The sequence below is a fragment of the Zingiber officinale genome, chromosome 1A (assembly GCF_018446385.1).
Source record: "Zingiber officinale cultivar Zhangliang chromosome 1A, Zo_v1.1, whole genome shotgun sequence".
NCBI classification, from domain to species: Eukaryota; Viridiplantae; Streptophyta; class Magnoliopsida; order Zingiberales; family Zingiberaceae; genus Zingiber; species Zingiber officinale.
Window position 1 is genome coordinate 140,012,809 of NC_055987.1, and position 17,032 is coordinate 140,029,840.

Consider the following 17,032-nt stretch of genomic DNA (forward strand, 5'->3'; position numbering starts at 1 on the left):
TTGGGCTCGAAAGGTATCCGTAGCTGTTCTTTTCGCGTAACTCAAAGGAGCAGGGATCCTCTACGGGAACCAGTGATCGTCTTAATTTACAATTCCTATCCAAAGAGGCGATGTTAGTGTGTACCATACAGTTTGCTTCCAAGTCTCCATCTCTTACATCCGATTAATCTTAGACGTGCACTCACCAGTCAAATCCGGCTCATATTTTTCATCTCACTATAAAAAAAAAAAATTACAGTGCACCTTAACAGAAATTTAAACGGTAAATTAATTCGCAATTACAAAAATAGATCCGTTGAGGAGCAGTACAAATTTGATGAATCCAATCTGATCTAAGCCGTGGCCGGAGGGGCGTCAAGGCTAACACGGGCCGTGTAAATGGACCTCGCTTCTCCATATGTCAGGGTTAAGAGTATAAACGAATTGAATTGAATTGAATATATAAGAAGAAGAATGATATGTTCAAGTGAAGAATCTTAATGAAATGTTTAATGATAAACATATAAAATGTTGGGATTTACAAAAAGTGAAATGATGGACCATAAATTTATGTGTCTATCCTTAAGTATTTCATTGAGATTTTTCCTTGAACATATCATAACTCTATATAAAATGTTTAAGGTTCGAATTCGGTTCGAAATAGATATATTTAAGTTTGAACTCGATTTGAAATTCAAAAACTTTAAAAAAATTTTGTTCGAATTCAATTCGAATTAAGGTTCAGGTTTAAATTTGGCTCAAAAGATTCAAATATATTCATAAACTATTTGAATTATTATTAAAAATAAGTATTATAAAAATTTTAAATTTATTAACGACACATGAACATATTCAAATTTGATTCGAATTTTAAATATTTTTTAAATAAAAATATATGAGCTGACTCGATTCGTTTGCACTCACTCCCATAGTATGGCACGTCACAAGTCGTAAATGCTTTTTAATCCTCAAATGGGATTTTAATTAAGTATTTTGAACAGAAGCGGCCTGTGGCAATGGCATTTCTGTTGAACTCCACGCAGTCGGTGGATTTAGCCGAGTATACGTAGAGTGAGGTTCTCTCCTAACGCTTCCAGTGATGAAAGGTTGATAAATTTTAATTAAAAAAGTCCGCGCCAGGTAGGGGTCGAACCTACGACTTTCTGCTTAGGAAACAGACGCTCTATCCACTGAGCTACAGGCGCTTTGTGTAATCAAGTGACGATACGTTAATAATATTTTAAAACTAAGATAGAGTTTTTACGATAAATTATATTTATGTGCTAACAAATTTAAAAGAAGAAACAGATCTCTTTATTAAAAATACACAATTCATTGACACCTATTGTTAAAATCATTCAGTGCCTGGCATTCTTAGTAGAGCAACATTTTGGCGGTTTTTTATCCAAATTGATCATCTTGGGAATTGATTAAACAAGTTATACCTGGAAATAGTAGAGTAACTTCTTAATTTTTCAAATATATAAAGATTGAGTTTCAAGTTCGATGAATTAACGGATGAATTTTTTTAATGGACGATTGACCTAAAAATGTTAAACTGATGACCTCCCACTACGAGTGATTTCTAATTTATTCTACTGATCAGTGAAAATTTTTAAAAAATAAGTTGTACTGCATCTAAGATTTGAATCTCAACTATGACGCATTTCATAGATTTCTCTCAAGTGGAACGACAAAACTAACAACGCTGGACGATTTCATGGACACTTACCAATTTACCTTTATGGTCAAAATTTTCATTAGACTAAGTTAGTATGACAAACTTTAGAACGCTGAGGGTTTCGATGGACCTCCACGAATATTTTTTCAATTGATTTATCTAGTGTCTAATGAAAATTTATATAATGTCCGATGGGAAATATTTTGGGATGGACTAATCTTCGAAAAAGTTGTACAAAAAATTATTAGATTTTACATTTCCACTCCATTTCAAATGTTATAATCATCTGATCCCGTCCAGAATATGAGTCAGATGGAGATCGGCTGTGCTGTCGCTAGCGTTGACGAAAAGGCGATGGAGGCTTTCCACGAGTACAATGTTGCACAGGCAAGTGCCACAGGCTGTTGACGGGGGGTAATGACGAGGATGACGAAACGGGAGTTCCCTGCGCACACTCAGACAAGCACCTTCCACGTTAGGGACCAAGAACCAAGAAAAAAGTCCCCGGAGCATGTCCTCCGACGTTTAAGTCAGGTACTTTTCCCCCAGAAGAACAATAAAAATTACAGAAAGTAGAAGACAGATGCGAAAAGGCGAGTGAGCATACCTGCGTAAGGGAAAGGGTACCCCTTTTTATATGACAATGTGTACTTCTGGTCTCCGGCAAATGTCAGGAAATATCGGGTGTCAAACCTTGTATGGGGATAAGTTACACGTGACATCCTATCATAGGTTATAGGAAGATTTTTTAGCAGCGAGTCACAAACCATTGGAATATACCCTGACACACAACAGTTATTCTCTGACAGACAGTTACGATTTTCTGGATTAATTGTCGTGTAGTGTCCTACCGACCTGAAGGGAGGAATTCTTGATGACTAGCCGTCTGAGGGCTCAGCTTGGGTATAACTGAGTAACATGCGAGGAGATCTGTCCAGGAAATCTCGACCGATTTATCCGGACCAGCATATCCCGACCTGTAAGTCCTGGTCTGTAAATCCTCTGAGGGCTCAGCTTGGGTATAATTGAGTAACATGCGAGGAGATCTGTCCAGGAAATCCCGGCCGATCTATCCGGACCAGCATATCCTGACCTGTAAGTCCTGATCTGTAAATCCAGACCGACATATCCTGACCTGTAAGTCCTGGTCTGTAAATCCTGACCTGCATAGCCTGACCGGTAAGTCCTGATCTGTAAATCCTGACTTGCATAGCCTGACCGTAGGTCCTAATATGTAAATCCTTACCTGCATAGTCTAACCGGTAAGTCCTGATATGTAAATCCTGACACGACTAATCAAGTTCTCATATATATACGTCTACTATGCGAAAACTCGCCCGATAGAGATGGTCCCTTCTCCTCCTTCCCTGTTCCTTGTGTTACCAGTCCGATTTCCCGACCTGGATATATCGACCTAGCAATCATTTTGCATTTCCTACTTGGGTAGCTTGTCCTAGCATCGATGTTGAACTCTCGACCTGGGTATCCCGATCGTTCATCTTGTCTGAATTTCCAACCTTACTTTCTGACTGCCATGTCCCCTTGATTTTTGATTGTCACGTCCCCTTGACTTCTGACTGCCACGTGCCACATCCCCTTGACCGGACCCTACCCTTATGCGTTGTATCATCATCTATATTTCATTAATCGACTACTAATCGGCATGCTTAACAACTACTAAACTAAAGCATATTGTTCTAAATCTCTAATGCCATTTAGCAATTTTTTTTTCTGTTGAAATTGATTGAGCTGGGACACACATCTCGTCGATCAGCTGAATCACGCGTAAGAACAAAATTGGGTTAGCAACTGAATGATTCTTCCTTCTTTTTTTTCGTATATTTATTTTGTTAAAAAAAAAAGAAATGAAATATGTTAGTAAAAGACACCAATAAATCAGTAAAAACCGTTCCCTTCGATCCATCGTATGTGGCTCGTATAGTCTGACACAAATCTCCTCCGATTACACCGCCAGCGCCACCACCGCGGCCAACTCGCTCGGCGGCGTGACTCGGAATGTTCTCCCTCCTCTTCTCTCCTCCGAGGCCGCTGCCGTCGCCCGGCGCGGTCACGTGCTGCCTCCGGCCCGGCGGAGCTCGCTTTCTCGGTCACTCTCCGCTCGGCACGGTGAATCCCCCTCTCTACGAGTTGATTTAGGGCGGGTCTTTCTGGAGTCAAGGAATGGGTACCCCGCTCGTAGAAACGGAGTAAACTAGATTTTATTTTTATTTTTATTTGGTCAAAGAGTAAACTAGAACATTTTGATTTCTACAGAATTTTGTTTTTCGAGGTTTGTTTCTAAAAAGGGGTGTTCAATTATAGGAGTTTCCCCTCAGCAAATGTAAAGTTCGCAATTATTAATTCTTTCCTTTGTTGGATTCTCGTGGTCTTAGTTCTTAATCGTCATCACCAAAGTTTGTTTTGGTTTCATAAAAAAGGTCGGTTACTTTTTCCTTTTTCTTTGTTTTTCACCCGTGCACCTTTACTGTGACTTGTTCACCATGTCTCTGATTTTACAGTCTTTTATCCATCGAATATCGATCTGTGTAATTTCACGAAATTATATGAGATTTTGCTAGATGCTTTAATCTTTTTCACTCAACCTGTATGTCCATCTAGCTAGGTAGCCAAGTTTCTCCTTCATGAACAAACAACTCTTATTGTTTATACAAAACAATCTAGTTTAAGTAACTACAGACGCTCTTTGTTTCTTTGGGTCGCCCATGCAGGTCCAATGCGGTCCTTGAGGCTGTTTGAATTAGGAACAATTTTTGCATTTTTAATTTAATTTTGATCTTTCTTGATGAGACATCAAAATTCCAGACTTCGTGCAGTTTAAGTAAACTTTTTCTTCAAAATGGAAATGGAAAAGAGTTTATGGATTGCCCCAATATATTCTGTATTGTAGCCTGGGTTAATTTCTTCGTCGTGGAAAAATGGCACCTTGATTTCAGACTGGTAATGGAAGAAGATTGAGTCTTGCTTGCTAAGAATTTCATTTAAATGGGCTTAAGGATTATGAGTCTTTCTGTTTTTTTTTTGTTCTCTATGCCCTTAATTAAAATGACCCTTTCCTCCTTTAGAGCAAAATCACACTCAAGCATAGTGATTGCAATGGAAGTGCTTGCACAATGAGGTTTCTTAATGCTGTCTACTATGGACAATCGTTGGATCTAGTTCTAATCAACCATAGGGGGAAGCCTTCAGTAGCAGTTGGGAGAAGCAGTAGTAATGATAGACAAGAGGATAACGATGAAGATGTTGAGGGCATTTCTGATGATTCCCTTCGTGCTACAATAAGACAAAGCAAGAAGGTCTTGGAAATGCAGAGGAACCTGCTACAACAGGTTTTATTTTGCTCCATATCTTGAAGAATTAGAGAAATTTGATATGGTTTTGCTTCGAAAAATATTATCTCATTGCATGTACTCTTGACCTCATACTACGGATTTATCCCCTAAGTTAGATAATGTGTGATTCAAAATGAAACATACACAGTAGTTTTTTTCTTTATCCACCATGATGATGATATTGAACCTATAAACTAATCTTTATTGAGGTAACACAGTCAAAATAACAGTACCAATATCATCTAATATACAAATAATTGTGGTCACATTATTCTATTTAGAAAAATGTTCTAGATGAAGAAAATGTTAACAGAATTTATTAAGTTCTGAAGGCAAACATTAAATTCTGCTTGTGCACCATGGACTTTGTACCTTCTCGCATGCCAGTCAGCAGGTGGATTGAAAGATCTTGCCTATGCCAACCAACTGCTCGAGATTTTAATCATTGGGTGTAATCCTCTGATGAAACAATTCAGGGAGTTGGGAATATTGTCAATACTCAATTGCAGCAGTTTTAGGAGTATTATCAATGCTCAATCACACCAATTTTGGGTGGTTGACTCCATAATTTTTTCTATTTATTTTGTGATAGATCTTTCGGGATTTGATGCAGATTGTTAAAAGGAGAAAACTAGTATCATCAATTAAAGATAGTGTTGTCACAAAAGAAGAGCGACCTGATTCTTACAATCAGGCTAGTAGTTCTTTCTCAGACCCAGATATGGGTGAAAATGAAGAGATTGATGAACCAAATGACTCTGGGACTTCATCTGAGACTCATGTCCAACCGCGTCAAGGTAGTATTGCACCAACTTAAGAGGAGTTGGTTTCTTACAATAAGAATAAAGTTCTTTCTGAAACCTGAATATAGGTAAAGGTGAAGAGCTTGGCAGAACAGACAACTCTTGGACTTCGTATGGGAGTTACAGTAAGCTGTCGGAAGCTGGTGTTGTTGGTGATACGGAGGCAACCATTAGTAGCAATGATGGTGAACAGTCAGTGGCAGATGCCCTTGGACTATTAAGGGAAGCTAATTTGTTGCAGTCTCAGCGTCCTGCAGTTTTTGGACAATCTCAGCCTTCCTCACCTATCTCCAAATCTCAGCCTCTCACAATTCTCCCCCACTCTCAGTCTGGCCCAGCATTCTCTGAAGAGACAGAATCTTACTTCAACAAATATGAGAACCTTGGAGTCTCTGCAGAAACATATGCACAAATATCAAACAATCAACAAGAAGTTCCACCAAAACAAGAAAGCGTCGACTCTCCTCCTTTGGCTGGTCCAAATGTCATGAATGTCATAGTGGTAGCTGTAGAATGTGCGCCATGGTCTAAAACAGGCACGACTTGATTCACATTAACTGAATGAAATCATCTTTATTCGAAATTTATATCTTAAAGGATAATTCTTTAGTTTCACATCATTCTCATTAGTTCTTCTGTCCTTTCATTTTGAAGAAACTTGCATGCTAGTACTAACTATAACCATTACATGAGTTGTTTGAAATTTGAGCTTGTTATTCGTTGTGCTTAAATTGGTTGATGTTTTCATTTAGGTGGACTTGGAGATGTTGCTGGAGCTTTACCCAAAGCATTGGCTAAGAGAGGACATCGTGTAATGGTACTTGTCATAACTCTATCTCTTCATGTAACTGATGGCAAAAAAATCTGAAAAAGTATTCTGTGTACTTATTAATATAAATTAAGAAGTTTAATTTGACGGATACCATTTTAACCCCTGAACGACCTTTTGTGTAGACAGAACAAGTTGGGGTGTGGATGATTATATGTCAGATAGAAAATGGATAGTTTAATTCATTTAGGTTTTTAATTAATATTCACTGTCATAAAATTTGTTTCTTTAGGTAATTGCTCCAAGATATGGAAACTATTCCGAAGCTAAGGTAATAGGGGATCTGAAAAGGTACAAGGTTGACGGACAGGTATTTATTCTTTTCATGTTCTTGTTGATGGCACACATGTGATGTACTATCTTTCCTTGAACTATGCCATAAATCTTATTTTACAGGACATGGAGGTTACATATTATCACGCTTACATTGATTCTGTTGATTTTGTCTTCATTGACAGTCCTATTTTCCGCCATATTGAAAATGATATCTATGGTGGAAAGCGAGAGGTAATTCTTGTTCTTTTTTACCTTTTTTACAATGCATTACCAGGACATTTACCTTCCATTTGTTTCTAAAAGATATCATTGAAGTTTTTCCTTTGATATTTGAATACAGGACATTTTGAAGAGAATGATTCTGTTCTGCAAGGCTGCAGTTGAGGTATTCCTACTGTATTTAAAGTAATCTTTGGTCAGCTTTTGTTCTGCTTAACTTTGAAATTTTAGTTACTAACTTTTTTCTCTACAATTCAAATTCCAATTTTGTTCTATTTACACTTGTTGGTGCAGCGGGGCCAGCAAGAGGGGGGTGAATTGCCTGCAAATGAAAGTATACCCTCCTCAAGACTTTCAACTCAAAAATGCAACACTAATCAAAATGAAAGAATAGAAATAAAGAGACAGAATTTTAACTTGGTTACAACCCAGGGGGTTGTTAATCCAAGGCGGTTGAACAGCTCTACTAGAATATCTCCTTCACTGTAGGCGGAGAAGCCTTTTTTACACACTTAGAATGCTCAGAGGTTGCTAGGAACTTAATACAGAGTTGATTGAATATTTCCTAGCTCCAGAGGCCTTTATATAACTCCTGAAAACTCTATCTCGAGTGTTGAAGGCGCCTCCAAGAGGGTTGAAGGCGCCTCCAAGGAGTTTGATCGGATAAAACTTTATCCGATTGCAAACGTTCATTTTTATTGCATCTGAGGCGCCTCCATTACCCTTGAAGGCGCCTCGGACTGGGTCTGAGGCGCCTTCAAGGTTATGGAGGCGCCTCAGACAGTGCAGGCAGCGGAGGCGCCTTCAACACTTCGTTGAAGGTGCCTCCAGCTAACTTTCCAGCTCCTTTTGACTTAATTTTAGCTTCCGATGCTCCAATAGCTTGGGTGATTGCGGCCAACCGGAATAGGGCTCATCCGAATCCAACTCTCTCGTCGTTCGGACGCACCGAGTCTGTCGGCTCCCTTCCCGTGTCGTCCTTCTCGCTAGCTGCGTCTTTTGCTCGACTTCCTGCGCTCCTAAGTTCCTGCACACTTAGACACAGGGATGAGATAACTAGCAGGACCTAACCTAACTTGGTTGATCACATCAAAATACCCACGGGTCCAACAACTCTTTCATCAGTTAGCACAATATTGTCATCAAGTAACATACACCAAACACTTATCTTAAACATTATTGATAAGTTCATTTGTTGCTTGTGTAAAAAGATATGAATCAGATATCGTCCTTATGTAATTCTACAGTCGTAAAAAATCATTTTTTGAAATTGGTAATTGGATTACCATACATTTTCCTTTGTGAAATTGAAATACTTACTAAATGTTTTTTTTTTCAACTATGGGAGACTTAATCATGCGTTTTATCAACCAAAATTATATCTTAATCCTTCTTATTTTTCTATATTTTTCATAACTCATTCTTATTAAATAGGTAATGTTTATAAGTTGATCTTCTGGCTATAAATCCATTTTGTTTTTCAGAAATATTTATTTCATATCTTATTCTTCTCTTAATCTACCTTTCCTAAAGCTCCATGAAATGTCACAACAACCTAATCCCTTTATAATTAACACAATGGCCGAGGATGTAGCATAGATGGTGGGCGCATGACATCTCTAGCGTAATGATCAGGGTTGATTCCTGAGAACTGACGACCTGTGCTTATTTCACCATGCACCTAACACCTGTATACTTCCTTCCATATCCGTGGGGTCAAAACTAGGGGGCTGCTAAGGTAGCGGGTCTACCTTTTTTTTATAATTAACACAATATTATATACCACTTTTATTTCTGTGTATTTAGTACTTGAAATTATTTTCTACACTCGTAAGGCATTTTCTTAATTCTTAAAATTTTGTTAACTTAGTCAACCAATTATACCTTGATCTTCAAAACTCTTTGAATATTCAACAAGAATACCAGACCTATGATTTTTTAGATTGGTCAATAGGATATGCTATAGGCTGACCACACTCTAGACTTAACACAAGCCCAGGCCCAATTTTTTTGATGTTGAACTGAGCATGGCTCATGCCCGAGGCAACTTATGGGCCAGGAATTTATTAAAAAACAATAATAACAAATTTAAAAAACAAAAAATTGAAATCTCATAATAATGTATATTAATACATAAAAATTAAGAGTAACTTAGTAAAATTTCAAATTTGTTAGAATTATTTTAGGGGCAACAAGATAACACATCAAGATTATATATGGAAAATTTATTAAGAAACAAAATAGTTTTAACAAATAATATAAAAATTTGATATGTTAGATAAAAATAATTTAGTAAGATTTTATTTTATTTTTGATCATATATATTTAAATGGTTTTTGAAATGTTAAAGACATATCACTAATAATATTAAATCTTATTACTACAATTATTTTTACTACTTTGTTCACCTGTACATGTGGATAACCTTATTTTAGCATCACTCTTCCAGTTTTGTTTTCTCAACCACAGAAATTAGGCAACATATCTTTTTCAGGATTGACAATCAGTGATTTAATAAAGATTGTCACGAGTTCCTTACATGATTTGATTCCTGTTAGAGATCTCAAAATTGTTTCTATTAATGGATCCTGCTCATTGGTGAGAGCAAGTCAATATTCTTATATATTTTTTTCAGGTTCCTGGGCGTGTCCCATGTGGTGGATTTTGCTACGGAGATGGGAATTTGGTTTTCATTGCTAATGATTGGCACACCTCATTGCTTCCAGTTTATTTGAAGGCATATTACCGTGATAATGGATTTATGATATACGCCCGATGTGTCTTGGTAATACACAACATTGCACATCAGGTATATGCTTATTCATGTGTGCTTTCTAGTGTCAAATGAGTTGTTCCTATTTCATTTTTCTTGTGTTCTTCGGTGCTGCTTGGCATTGACTATTATAAAAACAACTCATCCATTAAAAATACGTCAACTAGTACATGAATATGAGTTGATGTAAATAATTCAAGTTGGAGTTTGTTGCTTATAGTTATCTATGCAAGAGAAGTAAACAAACAAATGATTATCATTTTGGAGAATTTATGCAATATTAAAGACCTCCAAGAGCAGGTTTGTCTCACTATCTAGGATTAGATAATCCATCAGAAATTTCAGTTAACCATCCTTTCTGTCACTTGTGTTATTAGCATTCTAAGAAATAGCAACTCCATATAGTAAAGCCGACGACAACATCGATATTTGGATCATTTTGGTTGGGCACCCTTTGCATTATAGTTTCTCCTTTATGTGGGAAGATTTATTAATGGCCATCTATATTAAGTTATAGCCACACCTGATTGTAAAATTTAGTTCTTTTCGTTGATAGTTAAATTTATAGTTTTTACAAGCATGACCCTTGTAGATGTATACTAGTTTACTATAATTTACTGGTCATGTTTGTTAATTCTTCAAACTTTGAATTAACTAGTTTAATCTAGGTAAGTGTTATCCAATCTTATGTGAGTGTAACTTGCTGCAAAGCATATTATAATTCTTGAGAGTTAAAAGAATTTGAACTGGCTACTTTTATCCAAATTCCCACAAATATTTAAAAGTGATATACAAATAAAATATATATTTTATTTTTATTCATTGTACTTGTAAAAGAACACATTGACACCCTTGGAAAATCTAGCAGAAGGGCATCCAAAGTTAAACTATGTAACTACTCTTACAACATTCACCATTCGCTGTTGTTCATTTGTAGTATTATTTCCTACATGATCTATCCATATTTGTCAATAGGAGCTGTTTTTTTTTTAAATTATAAAAGGATGCAATTCTATGGTTAACATTTTTTTTGGCGCAAGCATTTTCTCCGTAGAGATATCATCTTTTTCCATTGGTATATATTAAATCAAGACTTACTCATCCAGGGTCGTGGTCCACTAGATGACTTCTCTTTTGTGGACTTGCCGCATCACTACCTAGACCTTTTTAGACTGTATGATCCTGTGGGAGGTGAGCATTTTAACATTTTTGCAGCTGGGTTAAAAACTGCAGACCGTGTAGTTACAGTTAGCCACGGTTATGCTCGGGAGTTAAAGACACCTGAAGGTGGTTGGGGATTGCATGGGATCATCAACAAGAGCGATTGGAAGTTCCAGGGTATTATAAATGGAATTGATACCCATAGTTGGAATCCAAAGTTTGATGTCCACCTAAATTTTGATGGTTACACCAACTACTCCCTGGAAACTCTTCAAACAGGAAAGGCCCAATGCAAAGTTGCTCTGCAACAAGAGCTTGGTCTGCCAGTATGCAGTGACATTCCTATTATTGCCTTCATTGGGAGATTAGACCATCAAAAAGGTGTAGATCTCATAGCTGAGGCCATGCACTGGCTTGTTGGTCAAAACCTGCAGTTAATCATGCTGGGCACTGGGAGGTCAGACCTTGAGGATATGCTTCGAAGATTTGAAAGTGAGCATCAAGATAAGGTTAGGGGATGGGTTGGGTTTTCAGTGAAGATGGCTCATCGAATCACTGCAGGTGCTGATATCCTATTGATGCCCTCAAGATTTGAACCTTGTGGATTGAACCAGCTTTATGCAATGATGTATGGAACCATTCCCGTTGTGCATGCGGTTGGCGGGCTTCGAGATACTGTACAACAGTTTGACCCATTCAACGAGACAGGGTTGGGATGGACCTTCGACAGAGCAGAGGCAAATAGGATGATAGAGGCACTTGGTCATTGTCTAAACACATATTGGAACTACAAGGAGAGTTGGGTGGGATTACAGAAGCGAGGGATGATGCAGGACCTTAGTTGGGACAGTGCCGCTGAGCGCTACGAAGAAGTCCTTGTTGCTGCGAAGTATCAATGGTGATTCTATCATTCTCAGAGCTTCTGATGCATATATTTTTTTCCCTTCGTCTTCTCAACTTTCAGCTATCCTGCTTATTTGACGATAAGAGGTCACAAAAGCAATGAAGCTAATGCACTTGGCTCTGCAGTTTCTTCATTCTACAAAAGCAATGAAGTTAAATTCACCCGCCTCTCCAATTCGATCATTCGTATCTTTATGATTTTCCCCCGCCCCTAGTCATCTTGATATAATGCAAAAAGAAGATAGATGAGTCTTGTTCCTTGGGAAAGTGCCAGAGGAAGACATCCTTTGGATATCTGTTTGAATTTTCAATTCCCCTGCAATGGAAATTGATGATAAATTTGAAGAGAAAAAAAATGTATCGTATCTAGTTAAATGCTATACTTGCTCCCAAGCAATGAATTTTTTGCTTCCCAATTCAAAGGAATTTTATAGGAGGAAAAAGCTAGCCGATATGATGAGGGATTTCAAGATTTGCAAGGCTTATAGATTTAGATAATTAACTCGGTTTTTGTAACATAGATTATGGCGACATAAGATTATATTTTACTATTTCCAATATTGTCACAAATTGGGCCAATAAGGGATGCAAATAAATCAAGTTGCTTGTGAGCCTTCATGAATAGTTCAGTCAAAACTCAATTTGAGTTCAAAGTTGATGGAGTTCGAATTGACTTAATTAGAAATCGAACTTGAGTTTGAATCTAATTATTATTGATTCGGTAGCTTATCGAGCCAAAAGAGATAGTAATAATATATATTTTTATAATATATAATATATTAATTTATTTATTAAAATAGTAATAAATAAATAAAAATATTCAAACTCGAGTTCATAATTAAATATCGAACTCAACTCTACAAGCTCGAATGAGCTCGAGTTCAAACTCAAAGTTGAGCCGAGCCTAAGCTAGCTCAAGCTAAGCTCGGCGCTCGAATGAGCTCGAGTAGGGATGTAAATGAACCAAACGATTCGCGAGCTATTCGGAGCTCAATTCGGTAAAAAGCTCATTCGAGTTCGTTCGTTTATCTTATCGAGCCGAGCTCGATTTCGAGTTTGACAGTTTTATCGAGCCGAGCTCGAGTTTAAGGATATTCGGCTCGTGAGCTCATGAACATGTTCGTTTATAGGCTCGCGAGCCAAAAAAACGAACCTTAAAACGAGTCTTAAAACGAACCTTAAACCGAGCCAAAAAACGAACTTTAAAACGAGCCAATAAAAAAAAACGAACTCTAAAACGAGTCTTAAAATGAGCTTTAAAATGAGCCAAAAACGAGCTCTAAATGTGCCCGAAAACAAGCTCAATCTCGCTTAACGAGTTAGGCTCGTTAATTTTGATAATCGAGCTAATAACGAGCCGAGCTCGAACTGTTCGCGAGTTTGATAATTTTAAAACGAGCCGAGCTTGAGCCTTGTGATAAAAGCTCGATTTGAGCTCGAGCTCGAGCCCGAGCCCGAATATAACTTAAATGAGTCGAGCTCGAGCCTAATACTGTTCGACTCGGTTCGACTCGTTTACATCCCTAAGCTCGAATTCAAACTCAAAGTTGAGCCAAACCTAAGCTAGCTCAAGCTAAGCTCGGCTCGTTTACCGCCTTAAACCACAATTGTGGTTAACTTTATTTTTGGCCCTCGAAAGTTCATGAATTCACTTCTTAAAATTAATGCAAGTCAATTTTGATCAATAAGCTTAAATAAAATGCTCAATAAGCTTTCTTATTGACATAATTTTCACACGAAATTTTTTTTGGCATGTAAGTTCATTTGCTTACTTATTATGAGATGATAACTTCCATCCAACAACTCTCGAACAAGTCAACTCAATAAGCTAATTTAAAATCAATTACTGTTAAAAAAAAAGTCAATTCAGCTCAACAAGCAATTTTATAATCAACAAGTACACCTTCTACATGTTCTACACAACAACTTAAAACCTGGGTAATGCCACAAACTTTCAAATGGATGTTAAGCAAGCAGGTTTTATTTAAAACTCCTATCAAATTACATTTCACAATAAGCACCTTTGCGCAGAGATATAATTCATAAAGTATATAAGGATGAGAGTTTAGCAGCGGGTAGATTTTCTAGTAAGAAGGTGAGTGCTCCTCCGAACATGAACATGAGGGCAAAGACTAATAATATTTTGCTGATGTACAAGAGATTGAATGTTGAACTTTGCTGACCCATTGTTTCAGGCTTCTCTAAGGATTTGGAGTTGGGTGATTGCTGAAAATTTCCACGAAACAAAAAATTGATTACTTACGAAACCAAAAGATGACCATGAAATAAATTTCATTTTACATGCGTTTGAAGTTTTAGCAGCAGCATTTGTTTTCCCCTTTCATGTATGATGCCAATTGGTCAATATAGTATGATTGCAAATATTCGAAAAGAACTTGGTGCTCAAACTTTAGAAGAAATAATTTGAATGAAGAGCCCTCTTACAAAAATTCAATACCCAAACAAAAGTCATAGCATGCTTATAAAAATTCAAAAAATAACTTGTATTTAAAGCAAATTCAATACCCAAACAAAAGTTTTAACAATTTTCTTAAATCTCTTAAAACTGTAAAAAAAAAAGGTAGCTATAAGAGCCCTCTCAAGCACTCGTATTTGAATGAAGACGGGTTTGTAACTCAAAACCTTGGCAAAAAGGTCCAAGGCCCTTACCAACTGAACTAATTGGCAACTTGAAAAAAAAAAATAATACATATGCCGCATGGAATCCTAGAAAACAAAACTGTCAATTTCCTGGTCACGAAATGCAGAAATGCCCATTTAGAGTTCATAATTGAAATATAATATAGAATCCTATTTTTTTCTCCACTTTGAAAAAGGAGGTGAACCTTGATCAAATAAACTGACTGCCTGAGTTGGGTGAGGCATGAAACCATCTGCCCTGTTTCGGGCTCAGTCCCCACAGACATAATTAACTCCATGTCTTCTCATAAAACCTTAATTCATTTTCTATCCTAAAAGGACACGTATGCTATCATTGTGGTGGTGCTCAGGAAGGATGCAGGGAGGAGAAAAGTTGTGCTGGTAGGAAATTGTCTCCGTTTTCATGGCTATGGTGGAAGGGTGAGGTACAGTGTCATCATCTTCTTATATTCGAAGGGAGAAAAAATTAGTATAATAAGGCATGTATAACATATCTATTTGAAAGCCCCAGCACACTTTTTTTTTTTCTAATATGAGGGCTGTGATTAAAAATGCCACCTAGTGCCAACCTGGTGGCATTTTCTATCACTCTATGATGGGAAGATTCACTAAGTATGACTTTGTTAGTTTCATGTGAAGTATGAATACTGAAAACAATTTCTACCCCTAAAAAGTATTGATTATTTGCATAATAGGCCATGAGAGTACATTCTTAACTAAAATGAAGCACTACATATACCAGAAACCCTACATGTGCCAATGTTTGGTTGGGCACCGCTCAGTGAAGCATCCAATTTTTCCAAAGGTTACTTGTATTATATAAGTTACATATATGCTATTAGATACTTCCGTCTACTTCTACCTCAATGATACCATATCTAAAATGTTATAACTGTTAACCTCAACTTGTTTGGAACTTAGGCATCCAAAACAACTTTTTTATGATCATGCAACAAATATCTTCAGACCCAAGGATATGTAACTTTTCTTCCAATGGTGCACTAAAACTATTATAGACTCTACTTCCACAAGTTCCAAAATGACATCAGCTGAGAATGATTACTCTAATAAACGCCCAAGAGAAATAATCTAGTGAAACTAAGAGGATGATTTGTCATGTAGTTTTGAGTGATTCAAGTACTCATCTTGAGAGTCCTCAATAAAAATTATATTTGTAATTATTTCGTGAAAGCAATGCTCCAGAAACAAGGAAGCTGAAATGACATCATTTACCCATTTTACTAAAGCAAAGTTCAAGAGACAAGGAAATTGAAATGCTATCATTCATACATTTTACTAAAGCAGAGTTCTAGAGACAAGGAAACTGAATTACCATGATATCCGGAGAAATTTTTGATCTCTGATGCTCTCCAATTGCCTCCTTGTATCCTATGAAAAGATATTTACTATGAGGAACACAAGTAAGAAAATCAGAGAAACAAGAGAATGTAGAGTTACTATTTTAAACTTTAATTACAGCTATACCTTCAGCAGTAACAGTCTGCAACTTCCAGCCTTTGCCATAGTTAATAAGAACAGCATTAGGGCCAAAGACCACAGGTTCTTCCCCTTCTTTAGCAGCCTCAATGAGCAAGGCTTGGCAATCACCAGCATCCAACTTCTTATTGATTACAAGCAAAGCATAACCAGCTGCAGTTCCAGCAGCAAACCGCCGTACTTTACCAGAGCTCCAGCAATAGACCTCGAGGAACTAACCCCAAATGGACGTTAATCGATCAAATAAATACATGGAAATAGATAAAGACAAACGCTTGTAGACATACGCAAAGACAATGATACCATGATCGCACTCCATATCTTAGAAAAATTGTAGATTTCAAAGTATACGAAGATTGAAGCATTGAATCTACATAGCTCTCACTGACTTCAGACCCAAAATCAAAATTTTCCGTTCTAATTCAAAAAAAATTACGTAATCGTGTCGCTCCAGTATCTAACGATACCGACGAAAACAAGCCAAAAAAAATGCCGGATAAGATCGGATGTCACGATGCCCTAATAGATGAAAGGCTGAGCTTCTTTAGGATAGGGCATAGATCAACTAACCGGAAGCGGCTGAGTAGAATCGGAGAGGTTGCTTCTCTCGTCTGCCTCTGTCAGGTCTTCTGCCATGGACTCGACGGCTCTCTGCGCTGCCATCTTCTTTGATGTCGCCATTGACTAAGCTACGCATATCGCTAATGGGAAGGCACGGTCCAAACGGGTTATCTGGACCAGACCGGTTCATAGTGCCGCTGCCATGCAGGTCCAGAATTTTTTTTTTAAAATAATTTTTATTTAAATATTTTATATTTTTTATATAACAGAATCACACGGAATATTGGGAGAAAAATCAAAATAGAAAAATAGAGGGCGTTTATGCAAATCAAATAGATG

The 17,032-nt window shown here is 37.2% G+C and overlaps 2 protein-coding genes and 1 non-coding gene across 3 annotated transcripts; 1 reads left to right on the forward strand and 2 right to left on the reverse strand.

Annotated features, from left to right (window-relative positions):
- Nucleotides 1-1,111: 1,111 nt before the first annotated feature.
- On the reverse strand, nucleotides 1,112-1,184 carry TRNAR-CCU. Its single transcript has one exon. It is a non-coding gene; the product is annotated as a tRNA-Arg (tRNA).
- A 2,365-nt stretch (nucleotides 1,185-3,549) lies between these two features.
- On the forward strand, nucleotides 3,550-12,390 carry LOC122035831 (soluble starch synthase 2-2, chloroplastic/amyloplastic-like). Its single transcript, XM_042594963.1, has 10 exons — nucleotides 3,550-3,787; nucleotides 4,744-5,007; nucleotides 5,624-5,807; nucleotides 5,882-6,349; nucleotides 6,566-6,630; nucleotides 6,875-6,952; nucleotides 7,039-7,149; nucleotides 7,259-7,303; nucleotides 9,773-9,946; nucleotides 11,017-12,390. Exons 1-10 carry the CDS (start codon nucleotides 3,677-3,679, stop codon nucleotides 11,971-11,973), a joined length of 2,457 nt encoding a protein of 818 aa, XP_042450897.1. The 5' UTR covers nucleotides 3,550-3,676; the 3' UTR covers nucleotides 11,974-12,390.
- A 1,433-nt stretch (nucleotides 12,391-13,823) lies between these two features.
- Nucleotides 13,824-16,863, reverse strand: LOC122035838. Its single transcript, XM_042594975.1, has 4 exons — nucleotides 16,703-16,863; nucleotides 16,121-16,346; nucleotides 15,969-16,024; nucleotides 13,824-14,200 (listed from the first exon to the last, which is right to left on the reverse strand). Exons 1-4 carry the CDS (start codon nucleotides 16,811-16,813, stop codon nucleotides 14,015-14,017), a joined length of 579 nt encoding a protein of 192 aa, XP_042450909.1. The 5' UTR covers nucleotides 16,814-16,863; the 3' UTR covers nucleotides 13,824-14,014.
- Nucleotides 16,864-17,032: the final 169 nt, after the last annotated feature.